Here is a 16,203-nt window from a genome sequence, read left to right as displayed (position 1 = left end):
TTATTTATTCATTTGAAACATTTCAGTTTGGAACATAAATTAGTTTTAGCTTTGTATGTAATAACTTTGTCTCTAAAAATAATATTTTTGACAGATTTAGCAAATCTCATAATTTTCACAAAATAATCAGTTCTTTTCCAGGTGGAAATTGCTCTCAGACACAGTTTTGTGTGTGGTTTCCTGACTACAGTGTGTGTGCACCGTTGTATCAGTGGCCCTTGACACCTGGTCTTATCAGTTATGTTTTTATTGCTGATGAAATGGTGTTGTCTTTATTAATGATTGTTGTGCTGATTTGTATTACTGTTTCACGGTGGTATATACACATGAATGAATCAGATGATGTTTGCAGTTATAGGAAAAGCACAAACACAAGAGGAATATGAATTATTTATCACTCAGACTTAAATAACAAACCTTATTTACAAAGTGCCACTTTTCTGCCAATCCTAGCAAGATAGAGCTATCAGTTCTCAAATTATCCCAGCATGCACAATGTGCATGTGACAGTACAGATATCAAAGGAGGTTCCGTTTTCAGACGTCATTAGTTGTTGTGCATGCTGACTCATTGCTGCATTGTCATGGCTTATCGATGTGAATAGAACAACACTTTTATCCATTACGTACATCTGCACTGTAGGACAGCCATCTTACGAAATACAGTTGCACTATTCCTTTGAAAGACATTGTTTCTCAATGAGACTTTTATGTTTAAATGAAATGAAATACAATCAAACGTCTTCTGTAAAAAGGGCCTTTCATAAATTAGTAAAATGAAATTGGTTTGGTTAAATAAGCCAAAACAAAGTTGTTATTTTCATTTCTTTTTGTGATGCTTGTTAAAGTTACTATTGTTAAGTCTTAGGGACGTTCATGGAATGAGTGAACTGCAGGCGTAATTGTTTACCCAATTGTTAATCCGTGATGTAATGGAATCATGTGACCTGATTCATAGGTTTCATGACAATAGTTTTAAGCCAGCTGTCCATGGAAAACCCTCACCCTCTCCTCTGACTCCTCCTTTTACACACATTATTTACAAAGTACACAACCTTTCGCGTAACAACAGAAACCAGTGGATCAACTTTTCATCCAGAACCTGCTGGACTTCAGCCAGTACGTAAACAGCGTGCGCAGCCTTTAATACCGGGCGTGCCCTCCCGGTCCGTGTCTTTGCAGCTTCCGCGCAGCTCAACGCGGAAATCCAAACACGGAGCTCCGAATTCCTGAAAACTTCACGGACTAGAAATAAGTGTCATCGCAGGTAAACCTATGAAATCTATGCTTTAATATGCAGGTCTTATAAGTGGCGTATATGACAGAAACTACAACGATAAGATAATTTAAACCTAGTTTGTTTTGGATCTACAGCTGTAGTCTACTCTAGAGCAAAATAGAAATATTGTTACGAAATTACTGGCTGTGGTTGAGGAATAAGAACATACTATATACCCGTGTTTCAGTATTTATGAACGTTGTAATCGTTGTTTCCGGGGTTTAAAAGTGTAAACAGGCCTGCAGTCTGTTCGTTATGTACACTCAACAAAGACTATTGTAATGCAACAATTCAGCGAAATCCACCTTCATGGTGGTTAAAGCATGGGTTTGTTGAGCTTTATGATAATTTTGGATAATTGAGAGGTTGTTTGTTTTGTTTTTTCATACCAATGGGTTGGGCAACACACAGCTATATGCTTTTCAACAAAAACTTTGGGATAATGCCATATATTAGATTACAGTAGTTTAAGCTTTTTAAGCAGCTGTCAACATATGGTTACTCAGACATGTGGTGACACGGTCTGACTGTCGGTGAAATCAACAACCAAAGAATTGCATAGTTATTTTTTTCAGTGAGGGGAACTGTTGAGACTTACATTTGGCTTAAATCATGAGCCAGTCAGCAGTATGAGAGAATGATATTTTGTGCATTGTTCAAACTGAACTTTACTTCCCTCTTGTTTCCACAGGATTTCACTTGAGATCCGTATTCTTCTGACTAGCCAGTAAAGAACACGCCATGTGGCCAAATCAAGGTGAGATATCAAAGATAAACCTGCAAGACCTTGCTTTGTAGTGGTAGTAGTTTGTGTTCTGAAATAGAAGGTGTGTATGTGTTCAGGTCCTCCTCCTCCAGTAGGGCCGCCAAACCCTGCGTATCCCCCTGGCTACAACCCTGCATATCCTGCTGTCCCTCCACCAGGAGCCTTCCCCCAACCTCCTCCTCCAGGACATCCACCTGGCCAGTACCCAGCAGGCATGAACCCAGCCATGGGGGCTATGCCTTATGGAACTCCGGGCCTTCATCCTTATCCCACGGCTCCCGGTGGATATCCAGCAGTCCCTCCTGCAGGAGTTCCCCCAGGTCCATACCCTCACTCACCAAAAGGGTGTAACAAGAAGGGCCACCACAAAGGTCATCATCATCATCATCATCATGGAGGGGTAAATCCCATGATGCCAGGAATGGCGGGAATCGGAGTGGGGTTAGTCGGACACAAAGCCCACAAAAAGATGAAGAAGAAGATGAAGAAAGCACATAAAGCACACAAGCATGGACACCACAAACATGGCAAGGTGAGACTGGGTTTAAAGTAAGAATGTAAACTATGTAAAAGTCGTTAAAAAAGTTTCTGCTGCAGGTAAAATATTAATAGAAAAACCAGATAAAGAGATGAAACTTCAACCTGTTCTCACCGCTTTTACCTCAAGCCTTTAACTTCATGTCAGTCAATGATGGAAACAAATTATCACAGGTCAACAGTCATAATGAGTGCAAAGTGCAACACACTTAAACAGTACTATTGAGAATCTACATTAGACTTGAGGAATTATCATCATTTTTCAGGAGGACAAAACACAGACCAAATAGTAGTTCTGGAAATAAAATTTTCTTTGTAAAACGAACAATTGTTTGGTGGATAAGATGCGTGAATATAGTCAAAATGCATAATAATAATAATAATAATAATAATAATGTGATCCTCAGAATGTGACTTTGCTTCTCTACATTTAATTGTTTAGGTTCCTCTTAGATAGATCTCCTTTGACTAAACATTTACTGAAGAGGAATCTGAATATTGGCATACCTTCAGTCATTTACCATATAAACAGTTCTTAATGTTAATGTCTGCCACCTTAATTAAGTCTTTGGAAACATGATGTGGCTCTTCTCTCTCTATATTTGACTATCTTATATCTTGTGGTTTTATTCAGAATAGATTTGGGCTTTTGGATTTTAACACATATGTAGTTTAATTTCCAGTTTACTTGGTTGCTATGAGTTTGATGATTGAGATGATTAAAGAAGATATGGGATCTTGAATATATTCAGTAGTGTATAAAAATCTCTACTGTTTTAGGCTCACACATAGAAAGAAGACTAGTATACATAATGGCCTGCTGTTTGAATGATGAACAGTTGCCATGTTAAAATTATGTAAAGTAGTGAACAGCAACATTATTTAAAACCACAGACAGATAGTAGAGGCCTTTTAAAGGCAACTGGAAGATCACAAATTGAGATCATACTGGTTATGAGCATTCATACACGTTGGGCATTTTTGTCAAGTAATACTTTATTGAAAAAGAGGGACATTGCACATTGATTGACATGAGTATAACGGAGAATCACTTAAATGTGCCAGATATAGCCATGCATGCTAATTTCCATCTGTAGTCTGTTGCGCGTTGATGGTATTAAAAGGGAGACTAAAAAGAACACAGAAGCTTATGACATGCAAGAACAAACAATAGAAGACATAATCAGAAAGAACAACAAACAAAGCTTCGACAAAGGGTCGACCTGTATTGGAGTTATTCAACATTATTATGCTTGGATAAGCAGCCAAAGGTCTTTAAGTTTCCTACTAAGTGTGTATGAACTTATTTTAAGCTGGCTTGGACAAAAGTGTCTGCTAAATGAGAATAAAGTGTGGATATAATTGAGTAACAGTGGGAGAACATATGCTTTGTGGGTGGATGTCAGTATGATGCATTCCTTCCACTTCACGCTGATATGACTCATGTGATCCCATACACTTTTAGAATAAGGGAAATTAGTGTCGGCCTCTCTTACCATTTGTAAGACTTAATTGCAAAATTAGCATTTATAAAAAGCAGCTCGGATTAAAATAACCGCTTTCTGTTTGTGTTATTAAAATATAAACGCATGTGTATTTTTTTTCTTCCCACAGTCGTCTTCCAGCAGCAGCAGCAGCAGCAGCAGCAGTGACTCAGACTGAGGACACCACTTCAACAGAGAGCGTTCACAAAATGATGCTTTACAAAAGTGCAGCACAACTATCAGCTATAAAAACACACAAACATTATTATTATCACTATCATTAGGATTTCTGTTTCTACAGTATTCTGTCTCGCATGGTCCGTTTACGACACTAGGCTGTTACTGTAAACATCACCACAGCATTAAACTGTATTGGCAAACCACCATGTCTTAAAATGAATGCTCTAAGGGCTTGCGGTAACAGTGTTCTGCATAAAGTGTTTCTTGTTACTATTCTGAAATAGTAAAAATACTCACACTAGCGTGCAAACGTGGAAATAATCAAGATTGCAGCACTGTGCGGTTACCTGTCTTAAAGTACTACTATTTTGAAAAAAATCTAGCATTTTTGATTCAGTAAAACAGTATATATATACATTATAGGAGTTGGTTTTCTTGGAAAAATTAACCTAGAAGAAAAATTTAGTGAGATGTTGTTTTTATTCTTTATTATTTGTGTGTTCACTACTGTTCATGGCCATATACACTGTAATAATATGTAAAGTTAAAATAAAAAGATTTGTCCAACAATCATTTTCAGTGTAAAATGTCCCATTCATGTGTCATTCCCAGGATAGTAAATATATTTGTGAACTTAGTCACAATAGATGCGACGCCCACTAGTGGCTCTTTAAATAATAATTGATGTTTGTAAATGTGAATATACTAGAAAGGGAAAATCATAAAATGATGTCACAATAATGTTAAAACATTGAACCACGTGGGCTGTTTGTTATTTCCAAGAAGAGACTGATCTTATAGTGTTTTTTTTTTTTTTTTTTTTTTACTAATGTATTAATGTTTGCGTGGTACTAAACTTACTCTTATTTCTACCGATATGTTTTCGTGTAACTTGTGGTATAGCAGCGTGTTGTGTTTTAATGTAGAAATGCGCTTTTAGGAGACCTCCGGGTCAGATCCGGGAGGGGAGGGGGGTTCGTGATGGGTGAAAGGGGAAAGTTCAGAGGTTGCAGATTTGTTGTCTTTGTGTAAAGGAGTGGAGCTCGATCTCACATCACTCTTCCCTCTTCCCCGAGTCCTTTCTAAACTCTCCCCCGGGTTTCTACCCTCCCGAACCTCTCCCCTTCTACCCTTACAACCCCAACCCTCCCCCCGATCACTTACCAGCGCTCGAATCGGGTGAGTTTTATTCCGATGTTTGGTGTTTTTATATGTGTTGTTGTGATCAGAAGTAGCGGAAAGAAATCGCGCCCAGCGTGCAGCTAGTCGAGGCCGCACGATGATGAGCACGCAGTCTCTGTACAGAAGGATAGCGTTAGCCTAGCCAGCTCCGGGAAGTTTAATCCCAATGTAGCCTTTAAACCCTTCTGTCTTCTTTTTACCACACGGATCCCGTTAAAAGACGACACGACCACATTACCACGAAGGCTACGGATATTTGGCCAGCTGTTAATAACGTTGACGAATGAAGCTAACAAGCTAGTGTTGCTAAGTAGCGCACGCATGCTCCATTCATTTTCCCAGCACCAACATGCTACACAGCTAACAGGCTACCTTTAATAGTTAAATTGGCTTACTTCAAACTAAACAACGGCACCAAAGTACCCCATTGAACATCTTCTCTTTACACTAGACACATCTAAGTGTACGTTTGTCGAAACAAAGGTCTGACTGGTAATGAGACGGTAATTGTGCGCACATTTGTTGATAAACTTGATTCATCGCTAATGATGAGGGAGCATCGTTAGCAGACGTGCCATATGTTTTCTTTCGGGTCGCATTGAGATGCAGTTAACGCTAATTTACTCGCTCTGAAGCCGACAACTTGTGCTGGAGCAAGCCTCTGTCAGCTGTTTGAGAATAAATACGTCCAGATAGAAGAGTGTGTTTGGCACAGTGAAAGACTTTAGCCATTTTTTTTCCTGATTCGTCGTAGTACGCATCACTACTCATGAGCACTAACGTTAGCATAAGCTATATCCTAAATGTATGATGTACTCTGTGATGAGGATCATCTTTACTCCCGTAGGGTCCTTTGTTTAAATCAAGTTTAAGCATAATATTCTGATACTTGTCGACTGACTGTACACATCAGTCAGTAGAAGGATGAGTGAAATCTGCTGTGGCCATGCTAGTTAGACACAATTGGTGAGTTAATTACACGTTGAACTGAGAGATTCAGAGGTATTTAAACTACTTTGTTGACATTTAAGCCTGTGGCCTAATGTAAAACTACGTTTGTATGCAGCAAGAGCATAATGAGGGCGGTAATTTAGGTTCTTTATATGTTAGTAAAATATGCTTCAGCCAACTTTAAGTTACAGAGAAGTATTTAGTATATTTCCAGTTTACTATGTACTAATACACTGCAAGTGGACCACTTTTACACAGAATATTTGTCTTTCTTAGCTTATAATTGTGTTTGTCTGTCCCCTCTTAGATCCATCTCAGTGACCAAAGACCCCCCAGTTCTGTACCGACGACTGAGTTGCTGTTGCCGTTATGGACTCCGGTGTGATTGAAGGCGGGCTCAATGTCACCCTTACCATTAGGCTGCTCATGCATGGCAAGGTGAGGTCACCCATCAGCTGCTCGTCTTGACTTTCTAATAGCATATGACGTTTTATTTATGGAAATGACGTCCCACCGGGATGCATTAAGGGCAGGGACTTTGATGGAATGAGCAGGGGCTTTGTCTCGGTGATAGGATCCCGTATCTCATGGCAAAGTGGAAATGGGTTTTCACCTTTGACTCTGCTGGATCCTCCACATAAGTGGAATATGTGAAACCTATCCAAACGGCAGTCCTTGTCCCATGTTCTCAATATCACCGGAATTGTGGCGATATATCCCCCTCCATCTGTCCTCTCTGTATGATCAGAGAGGACCTTGAAAGATCAACACAGTAAAAATTTACATCAAGGAGGTGTTGCATTGCATCCACCATTCTCATGAACCAACCAAGCTTTCACGCCAGAAATATACACCTGCTGAATCTTTGGTGTGATGGTACCCTGTTGTTGTGACTTCCAGTGCTGGAATGACACGAGTCAAGAACCTTTAAAAAGCTCTGCTGTCTTCAAAGGATTTCATAGCTGGCTAAGCGTTCGCGGTTTACAGATAACTGTGTGTCCGATTGCACCCTGGGTCTCACTGTGGTCAACAGCACCATCTTGAGTCTGTGTGCGACAAAGGAAAAACTGCCTGTGGTAGAGCCCTGGTGTGCTTATCATGGAACTGGTTATACTTTCTTCAAATGTAGCCCGCTGTAATGAATTAATGTTGTACCGACCTGTTTTAATGAGCAGTAAATCAATGGGCACATTCTTGATTACTGTAATTAATTACAATGTGACTGAGGGAGTTCTGAAGGAGGTGCCACTGCAGTGAAAGCTGTTCTTCATGTCCCAGCGTGGTGAAATTGTGTGAATTACTGCAGGGTTTTTCATTTCCTGGCAGGTTTAAAAAATATGAATCAGCCTAATGGATTTTTGTTTTTTTCCCGTTTTAGGAAGTTGGAAGTATTATTGGGAAGGTAAGCTGCTATTTAAGATGATTAAAATGAACTGAGGTGAACTATTATTTAAAGTGTGTTTCGAGCGATATTAAAGTTGACCTTGGTGTGATTCTCTGCCAACAGAAAGGTGAATCTGTGAAGAAGATGAGAGAAGAGGTGAGGTCTTTCATACCCGTTGCTTTGCTGTGGTTATGACACTGTACAACATGAGGTTAAAGTTACCACCATTCAGTAGATTTGTGCAGTGTTGTCTCCGGGTCCCCCGTTTAAACTTTGTTCTTCTGTCTTTAGAGCGGGGCTCGTATCAACATCTCTGAGGGCAATTGTCCTGAGAGGATCATTACTTTGGCAGGTCCAACCACTGCCATCTTTAAAGCGTTCTCCATGATCATTGAGAAGTTAGAAGAGGTCGGTCTCAATTTTTTTTTTACTCACTAATGCAGTCCCCAAATAACTAGCCCAATCCAAAACTGGAATAACCCATGTTTTCCCATTGTTGCCAGGATATAAGCAGTTCAATGACAAACAGCACAGCCACCAGCAAGCCCCCAGTGACCCTACGCATTGTGGTGCCTGCCAGCCAGTGCGGTTCCCTCATTGGGAAAGGCGGCTGCAAGATCAAGGAAATCCGAGAGGTGTGTATAAAGATCTGCATGAAATTTAAAACCTAGAAAAAACCTGAAATGATATGAACTGCGTTGCCTTCAGCTTTTGCTTACTGTTACGTTTTACTTAAAAATAGTTATAATGAAAAGCTGATGAGACATTTCTTATCTCATATTGCTCCATTTGTGTGTCCCAGTCAACCGGTGCTCAGGTACAAGTGGCAGGAGACATGCTCCCCAACTCCACGGAGCGTGCCATCACTATCGCTGGCACTCCGCAGTCAATAATTGAGTGTGTAAAGCAGATCTGTGTGGTCATGCTTGAGGTAAGCGAAATCAGAAAAGCAAATTAATCAAAATTTGTCTTGATAATGTAAGCTAATGTGAGCTCTATATTATAGAGTTTAGCTGCTCGTGTCCTTCTCATCACGTATGTTAACGCATTAATGGATCAACATTTACTTTGTCTCCTGTGCAGTCTCCCCCTAAGGGGGTCACTATCCCCTACCGACCCAAACCTTCAGGATCCCCCGTCATCTTTGCAGGCGGACAGGTACGTGTGACACTTAGAAGCAACGCAGGATGGTGCTGTGCTCTGTCTGTTGCCACAGTTGTTCTATTGCTGCTAGATACATATTTGGTGACGCAAGCCACTCAGAATAAGTTTGTGAAAGCTCCAGTGTTAATGCTGGTATTTGACTTGGCAAGATCATAGTAGTTGAAAGACTCTCTTTCGAAGGTATTTAAGTTTAGAGACCAGCTGTAACGAGATAACCTGTGCTAATTGTTTGAAGTGAGTGTCAGCAGCTTCGGTACAAAAGGTTTGACCTCGATGCAGTTTGTTACAGAGCCTTGTTTTCGGCTAATTCCCCAGAGTTTGTTTCATTGTTTGGAGCATTAAGTTTCATGTCGCCATGTTTCCCCACTAGTGTTTGTCTGAACCAAAACTTGCTTGTTGGCCTAACTTTACAAGCTCCTTTTAACTCACTGAATACCTTTCCCCCTCCCCTACTTCTTGTTTTCCTTTATGCCACTGTAACGGCTCTTAAGAATCTCCTTTTTTCCTAGAAATGTGGAGACTTTGGACAAGACGAATGTGTCAAAGTTATTTAGTATATGTTTCAGACGAGACTCTAATGTGTTAGACTCCTCAGGAGATATTTTACTGTCAGGTGGAGAAGTAAGCTTCCCGACAAAATCCGATGTGAGGCCTGTGAAAGCTTTGTTTTCATTTGTTTCAGGCCTATGCCGTACAAGGACAGCACGCGATTCCACAGCCAGATGTAAGTGCAGTAGACATTTCTACATGACCCTGACCACTCCCTCCCATAATTACAGCTTTTCCAAAATGTGCCACCACCCACGGTTATTACAGTCTCCACCGTTTGCTAAGCTTGCTCCTAATTTGATTTGATTTTCCCCTTTACTGACCTACTATTATTATTATTATTATTATTATTAACCACACAGAGGAGTGGTGTCACTTTCCTTCATATTTGTGTAGTTTGACCGTTGACTGGCAGACACTTGTTAATTAATCTGCCATTTGTTGTTTGTGTTTGTCCAGAATCTCCACTGTTCCATGAATAATAATCTGTCCCTGCTGCTCACTCCTTTCTGTTTTCTCTTGTATCCCTTTTGTGCTGTGTCTAGTTTCACGTGACGTCTCGTTCATTAGTCTGCCCCAGATACACTTATTGTTCTTCCCCCCCCCCTCCTCCATTGTTTATGTGTACTCTGGCCACGTGTTGCTTTATTCAATTAATCTTTCTGTCTCCCCCTTTTAGCGAGTTCCAACAGGGACCATTGGATGTGATAGATGATAAATGATTAGACCTACCTGCCACTGACTGTTAGCATCGGAGCAAAATTAGTTTGCCATTGCTTACAGCAGTAAAATACCTTTTATAATAGAGATAAACGTTTCGTAGCTTTCTCGAATGTTCCCCTCGAGCGATAGTGGAGTTGAATTGTCTCAGTTCATGTTCACGTCTTGTATCGGAGTTGATTAGCAAATCACCTGCGTATTGAGAGATCTCCCCTTTGACTTTGCGCTGACCCTGAAGACTGTGAAAGCTTTACCAAGAGATGCAACCTGCACCTAAGGGGTACACCACATAGACAAGTAATAAGACACACTGGCTGTCAGACATCAGTGGTCCATGTAGAGCTTCGTGAGATCGACACAACTGTTATTGAGTGATGTTGTTGGGATTTTCTTTGTTTGCTCTTCTTTGTGTAGCCGTCTGTACTGACTGTGGTTTTTGTTCTGTTCTTCCCTCTTCCTGTGTTTTCCCATTTCCTCTGTTTCTCTCCCTGCCTCCTCTCTCACTCTCACAGTCTTCCTCTGCTGCTATCTCTCCACAGCTCACCAAGCTTCACCAGCTGGCTATGCAGCAGAGCCCCTTCCCCATCGCACCAAGCAACCAGGGATTTACTGGTATGCAGCAGGACATGGCCCACGGGCTTTGAATGCAACTTTTTAATCAGTCATGCGCCCTGCATGCGCAAACGCGCGCAAACGCATGCAATCAATGGAATAAAAACAACAACACAGAAATACAAACTGTGTTGAAATACAAACACATTTACACATACATACACATACAAAATGAACATTTATTATCTTTGGACATAGTCACATGTTTAACTTAACGACAGCTGTAAAAAAAATATCTGAGCTTGGTAAAGTACATGAGTTTTTTTTTGAATAAGAAGCATTTTTTATGATTATACAAAGGAGAAATATGTATGTGGATGAAAAGATGGAAGATTATTTGGCCACATGGATGTTAACGTGCAAGGAATCTTGTTATGGCTTCCTACGTCTGACAACTAGCACTATGAGAAAACATGTATAATGGTTTTATTTTTTTGGTTTTCTGAAAGTTACATCAATTTATAATGCTGCCTTTTAAACCAAGATCACTTTTAAAATGCGCTGAAATGAGTGATTTACTAAAAAAAAAAAAGTATCCCCATATCCTTTCTGTCCTTTGCACTGGAATCATTATATTCTGTTTAATATTTTGTCATAAAGAGTATGAAGGGCCAAACGTATTTGGGGCACTGTACGTAATGTGCAGTACACATGTAATCTGGTATATGTTTATTCATATGTGAAGAAATATTTGTATATCGCCTTTTGTGGTAAAGTTTGCTGGCTTACGGTTAATGGAAGACGGTCGATACGAGTACCAGTAGCATTTTATGGTGTTATTACGTGATCAGCACAAATCTATATCACTGTCTCAACTTTCCTGTTGACATTTGTGCTTTAATCATTTGAGAAACTTCCCACCTGAGTTCGCAACTGGTGGTTTTCCTGCACATTTTAAGACTTTATCTCATTTTCTCTGTCAGGAATAGATGCTTCTGCTCAGACCAGTTCTCATGAGATGACCATTCCAAATGATGTAAGTTCCTTTATTAAGTCAATTATATCAAAATTGAAGCTGTTAATCCACACATTTATTGGTGGTGCATTAAAAGGGAGCTCCACAGGTTTACGTGTCTAATAATTCCCTATCTAATTGAGGACTTCTGCTCGGTCCTCTTTGGTTTAGGGCTACAACAGCAGCTACTAGCATAACACACCACAGTCTCCAGCTGAACTGTAGGGGGTCACACTGCATTGTGGGTAATTTAGGCACAAGGTTTTTATCAGGGAATAATCATTCACGTGCGCTGTTGTTGATCCCTGTTTTACCATACTCCATGAAACTGGTCGTAATAAAACAGAAAGATGCTAAATCTGTTGCAAGCACAAACGTTTATTCAGCATTTATTCACTATGTTCATGTCTTATTATTTAACTTCCCTGCTGTTCTCCCGATGCAGCTTATTGGGTGCATCATCGGCCGCCAGGGAGCCAAGATCAATGAGATCAGGCAAATGTCGGGTGCCCAGATCAAGATTGCAAATCCAGTGGACGGATCAACTGACCGCCAAGTTACCATCACAGGCTCACCGGCCAGCATCAGTCTGGCAGAGTACCTCATCAACGCCAGGTGAGATAACCAATCACAGCACCTCCCAACACACTGATACAGTCGTGGGACTCATGGAGCATCATATAAGCTGTGTGTGTATATATTCTCAATTTGGTGCTACTGTAACGTCCCACGTGTCTTCTTAGCTGCAGTTTATGTGCAGATTGTAATGATTGAGTTAATGACCGCTGTTTAACTTCTGCTAATCATCACTTTGGTGTTTGCTTGCTGTCTGTCAGTCTGCACTTGTGTTGACTCCCTTCTTCTGTCCTTTACTTCCCCATTGATCCATCGCGAGAGATGTGACTATTCGTTCCGTTTTGATTTTAATTGATGCATGGGTTACTAGTGATGCTTTTTGTCTTGTGTTTTTTTTTTGGACACATTCTTAAGTGATTTTTCTCCCCTCACACCTCACCGCATTCCTCCTCCTCCCTCCCATCCTGAAAACCCCACCCCGCACTCAACCCATTGCTCACCAGCCTGCCCTGTGACCCATCCCGACTGTGTTGTCCCTCTCTCCTTGTCTCTTTCTACAGTGTAGAGTCCTCTAAACCTCCTCCCTCCTCCTCCTCCTTGAACCCTGAACAGAGCAGCCTGTGCCCTTCCTCCACCTCTACTACTACTACTACCACTACTACTACTACTACCACCACCTCCTCTGCTGCTACCTCCTCCTTCTCTTCCTCCTCCTCCTCCTCTTCCTCCTGTGTGGTGCCCCCCACAGCCTCCATCCCTCTGTCCTTGTTGGCTCCAGGGCCGCCTCCTCCCTCCTCTTCCTCCTCCTCTTCCTCCTCCACCGATTCCCTGCTCCCCAGCTCTCCTGCCTGTGTGTCGAGTCTCCTCAGTCTCAAGCCCCTCCCTCTCCTGGCCCTCCATGTTGTCAGCGGGGCCAGTAACCCCACGCACCCACTCCCCACTGAGCCGCCCAAAATCGCCCCAGAGCTGGGCTCCAAGTCTAAAAGGCGAAGGCTCTCCCCTTACTAACGAAGGAAACATAAGTCATCTACTACTAAAGTGCTGACAGTGCTCTTTTGTTGTCTGTACCTGCACTTGCTTTTGTATCTGGCTGTGCCATGCCTCGCTTACTACAGAAAACAGCCCCTTGTTACAAAGCCAGGTACCTGGTTTATGCCATATTTATAGTAATATATATATATATATATATATTAAAAAAGAAAAAGATACCTGTAGCTTGTTTTCACCTGTCTCTTAAAGAAGTGACACGCGATGAGCACATTATATTTTCTAATGACTTTGAACTTAGCATGGACAGGGAATAATTTCACTGATTTACTGAAGCATTTCTCTCTTTGTGTAAGCTCTGCTCAGGTAGCGGCTCCCTCTTTAAGATGTCACCTTGTATTTATGGGAATAGTTTTCTCGTAGTGGACTATAAGTGACTTTTGTTAGCTGTCATAATGGAGTGTGTCGGGATTGATTTATTTTCTCGGTTATGTAAGAAACAGCTGTAATTTCAAATAAAATAATAAAAAAAAATAAATAAATCAACCCTCAGGTATCAAAGCCACCAAATCATCCTTTATGTCATTTTATTGATACTTAAAAAAAAATAAACCTTTTGCTAGCGTAGCTCCATTAACAGAATTATTCATTTTATTTTCTTGCTCAGTGTTCGATGAGAAGCTTTAAAGGCCCCCCCCACCACCCGCCCCCACCCCCTTAGAAATCCTTTCAATATGAAGCTACAGCCAGCAGCTTGTTAGCTTAGCTCATCATAAAAATTGGAAATTGGAGGAAACAGTTAGCCTGGCTCTCATCAGGGGTAACAAAATCTGCCCGCCAGTTGCCAGGCAACCGGCAGAGACTGCTGGAGTTCGCCACGTAATCTCCCGTTATTTGGCGTGCTGTCATTTTTCACGCTAATGTGCTAATTGGCGAGCTTTAGAGGTGAGAGTTTTTGGAGAGTTTGTCGTGCGTTTGGAGTTGAGCTGCAATTATTACATTTACAGCAGAATAATGGCTCTATTGTTACAATGGGGGGTCAGACAAATAAGACTTCAGGGGGTGTTACATTTGACTTTTGAGGAACCTTTATGCTCCATCGTTGCCTGACATTTTCCAAGCAAAACAGTCAACGCAATCAGCTGATCGATAAATGCTAATAATTAGTTGTACATTGGAAAGGGCCTTGCTCGCTGTTTCTCCCAGTTTGCGGTGTTTATGCTAAGCTGAGCTTTTCCTATGAAGGTGAGCGTGGTTGAATCTCCTCATCTCACTCTTATTTCTTTACCTCTTAAAATATCAGTTTTTATCATCTCTTTGTCTGTGAACGTTTTTAAATAATAGGAACATCTAGCTGTATTTTATTCTATCGGAGCATAATCTACCTACTGAATGAATCCATGCAGTGTCCTCTTAGAGGCTTTTACTCTAGCAGTGTAATGTACAGTTAATGATATATCTTGATGATCTTGTCTGTCTGATTGCATGCCTTACTCTCTCTCCCTCCCTGGTCTCCGGGTGTCTCTGTGTCTCTCCAGGCTTTCCTCTGAGGCCACAGGACTGGCAGCCAACTGATAAGACACTGCATCTGCACTAAATCTCACTTTTATATCATCGGCTACCATAAAGCAGTCAATGCAACTATCCACCTTAAGAGTTTATATATTATGCCGCCTCTTCCTCATTTAAAATCATGTCACCGCCCCCTTTGCCACCGATTTGATTCTCTTGAGTTCATTATTTATTTTCTTTGTTTTTCTTTTTTTCCTTTTTGTTTTTATTTTAGTGAGACGAAGAAACAACAGTTACATTTTTAATTCCCCCCCTTCTTTGAGTCGAGGTTTTAATAATTTGTAATATTCATTTATCTTCTTTTCATGATGAATTTCCCGCTCCCTTCCCGTTTTCTTTATTTGCCATCGCAGAGGAGTAGAGTTGAAGAAACTCTGAATAGGCATATAGATTTAGTTCTGTACAGTCAAGTTTTTTTTTCTTTAAAAAGGAAAAAGACAAAAAAAAAGGTATCAAAAGTAAGAATAGAGTGACTGTTTTATTCTGTTTATATACGGCCCGTTTTTTTTTTTTTTTTTTTTTTTCTTTCCTCTCCCAGCTCCACTGGTCCATTTCATGTTCATATTTACTGGCTTTGAGTAAACACAGCATCCTCCCACTTTGTCACCTCTCCTATTAAAGTGCTTGTAACACGGATTACACTTGTATCACCGACGAGAACACGTAGTTGTACATGCACTGTCACCGATTATATTTGGTCACAAATGTCCTAACACTCCCAACTAAATGAATCCAGATAATTTAAAATGTCTAGTGTGTCATACACCTTTTTTTTCTCCCCTCCACATGTAATTCCTGTTTTTTTTTTTTTTGTTGTTTTTTTTTTTTTACCCCGCCCTCCTGGTCCTCTGAGATCATGTGTTGATATTTTGCTGGGTTGGGAGGTTTTCGGGGTATGGCCTCACCTCAAGGGACATGAAGCAGAGGGTTGTCCTCGCTTTTTTTGTAAAGACTGATATATACTAAAAAAAAAAAATTGTTTTAAATGGAGGAAATATTTTTTTTTAATCTACCAAAGGGGGGTGGGAGGGTGGGGGGGATTAACTCCTGGACACTGACTGATCTGTCTATTAAATGTGATGAGGCTGAGAACTGAAATCGCTGATGCTCTGGAACTAGACAAAGAAAGGGTTGCGAGTTAACACTAGTTTCCTGCTCTTTGCTTTTGCTCAAGTCAGAATTTATTTTATTGTTTATTTTGCAGGAAAGGAAAATAAAAAAAAAAAACTTTTGTGCACGTTTTTTGAGACTGTTGACCTGGGTGCCACAAACATTGTTTAAAAAACGAATAAAGATGTGAAATGCT

At 40.7% G+C, this 16,203-nt stretch overlaps 2 protein-coding genes across 6 annotated transcripts; both read left to right on the top strand.

The window, feature by feature from the left end:
* Positions 1 to 1,102: 1,102 nt before the first annotated feature.
* prr13 (proline rich 13) lies at positions 1,103 to 4,818 on the top strand. Its single transcript, XM_047582005.1, has 4 exons — positions 1,103 to 1,266; positions 1,970 to 2,035; positions 2,122 to 2,576; positions 4,196 to 4,818. Exons 2-4 carry the CDS (start codon positions 2,020 to 2,022, stop codon positions 4,241 to 4,243), a joined length of 519 nt encoding a protein of 172 aa, XP_047437961.1. The 5' UTR covers positions 1,103 to 1,266; positions 1,970 to 2,019; the 3' UTR covers positions 4,244 to 4,818.
* Positions 4,819 to 5,248: 430 nt separating this feature from the next.
* LOC125006187 (poly(rC)-binding protein 2) lies at positions 5,249 to 16,100 on the top strand. Of its 5 annotated transcripts, none has more exons than XM_047582001.1 (13): positions 5,251 to 5,424; positions 6,686 to 6,816; positions 7,757 to 7,780; positions 7,886 to 7,918; positions 8,054 to 8,170; positions 8,266 to 8,397; positions 8,565 to 8,693; positions 8,846 to 8,920; positions 9,609 to 9,650; positions 10,735 to 10,807; positions 11,731 to 11,783; positions 12,208 to 12,377; positions 14,864 to 16,100. In XM_047582001.1, exons 2-13 carry the CDS (start codon positions 6,748 to 6,750, stop codon positions 14,898 to 14,900), a joined length of 954 nt encoding a protein of 317 aa, XP_047437957.1. In that variant the 5' UTR covers positions 5,251 to 5,424; positions 6,686 to 6,747; the 3' UTR covers positions 14,901 to 16,100. The 5 variants fall into 5 exon arrangements, with proteins under 5 accessions (XP_047437959.1, XP_047437957.1, XP_047437960.1 ...); XM_047582000.1 differs by having other exon boundaries at positions 5,252 to 5,424; positions 10,708 to 10,807; XM_047582003.1 differs by lacking the exon at positions 14,864 to 16,100 and having other exon boundaries at positions 5,249 to 5,424; positions 12,208 to 12,381.
* The last annotated feature ends 103 nt before the right edge of the window (positions 16,101 to 16,203 follow it).

The sequence above is a fragment of the Mugil cephalus genome, chromosome 4 (genome assembly GCF_022458985.1).
Source record: "Mugil cephalus isolate CIBA_MC_2020 chromosome 4, CIBA_Mcephalus_1.1, whole genome shotgun sequence".
Lineage (NCBI taxonomy): Eukaryota > Metazoa > Chordata > Actinopteri > Mugiliformes > Mugilidae > Mugil > Mugil cephalus.
This window is presented reverse-complemented; position numbering and strand designations above follow the sequence as displayed.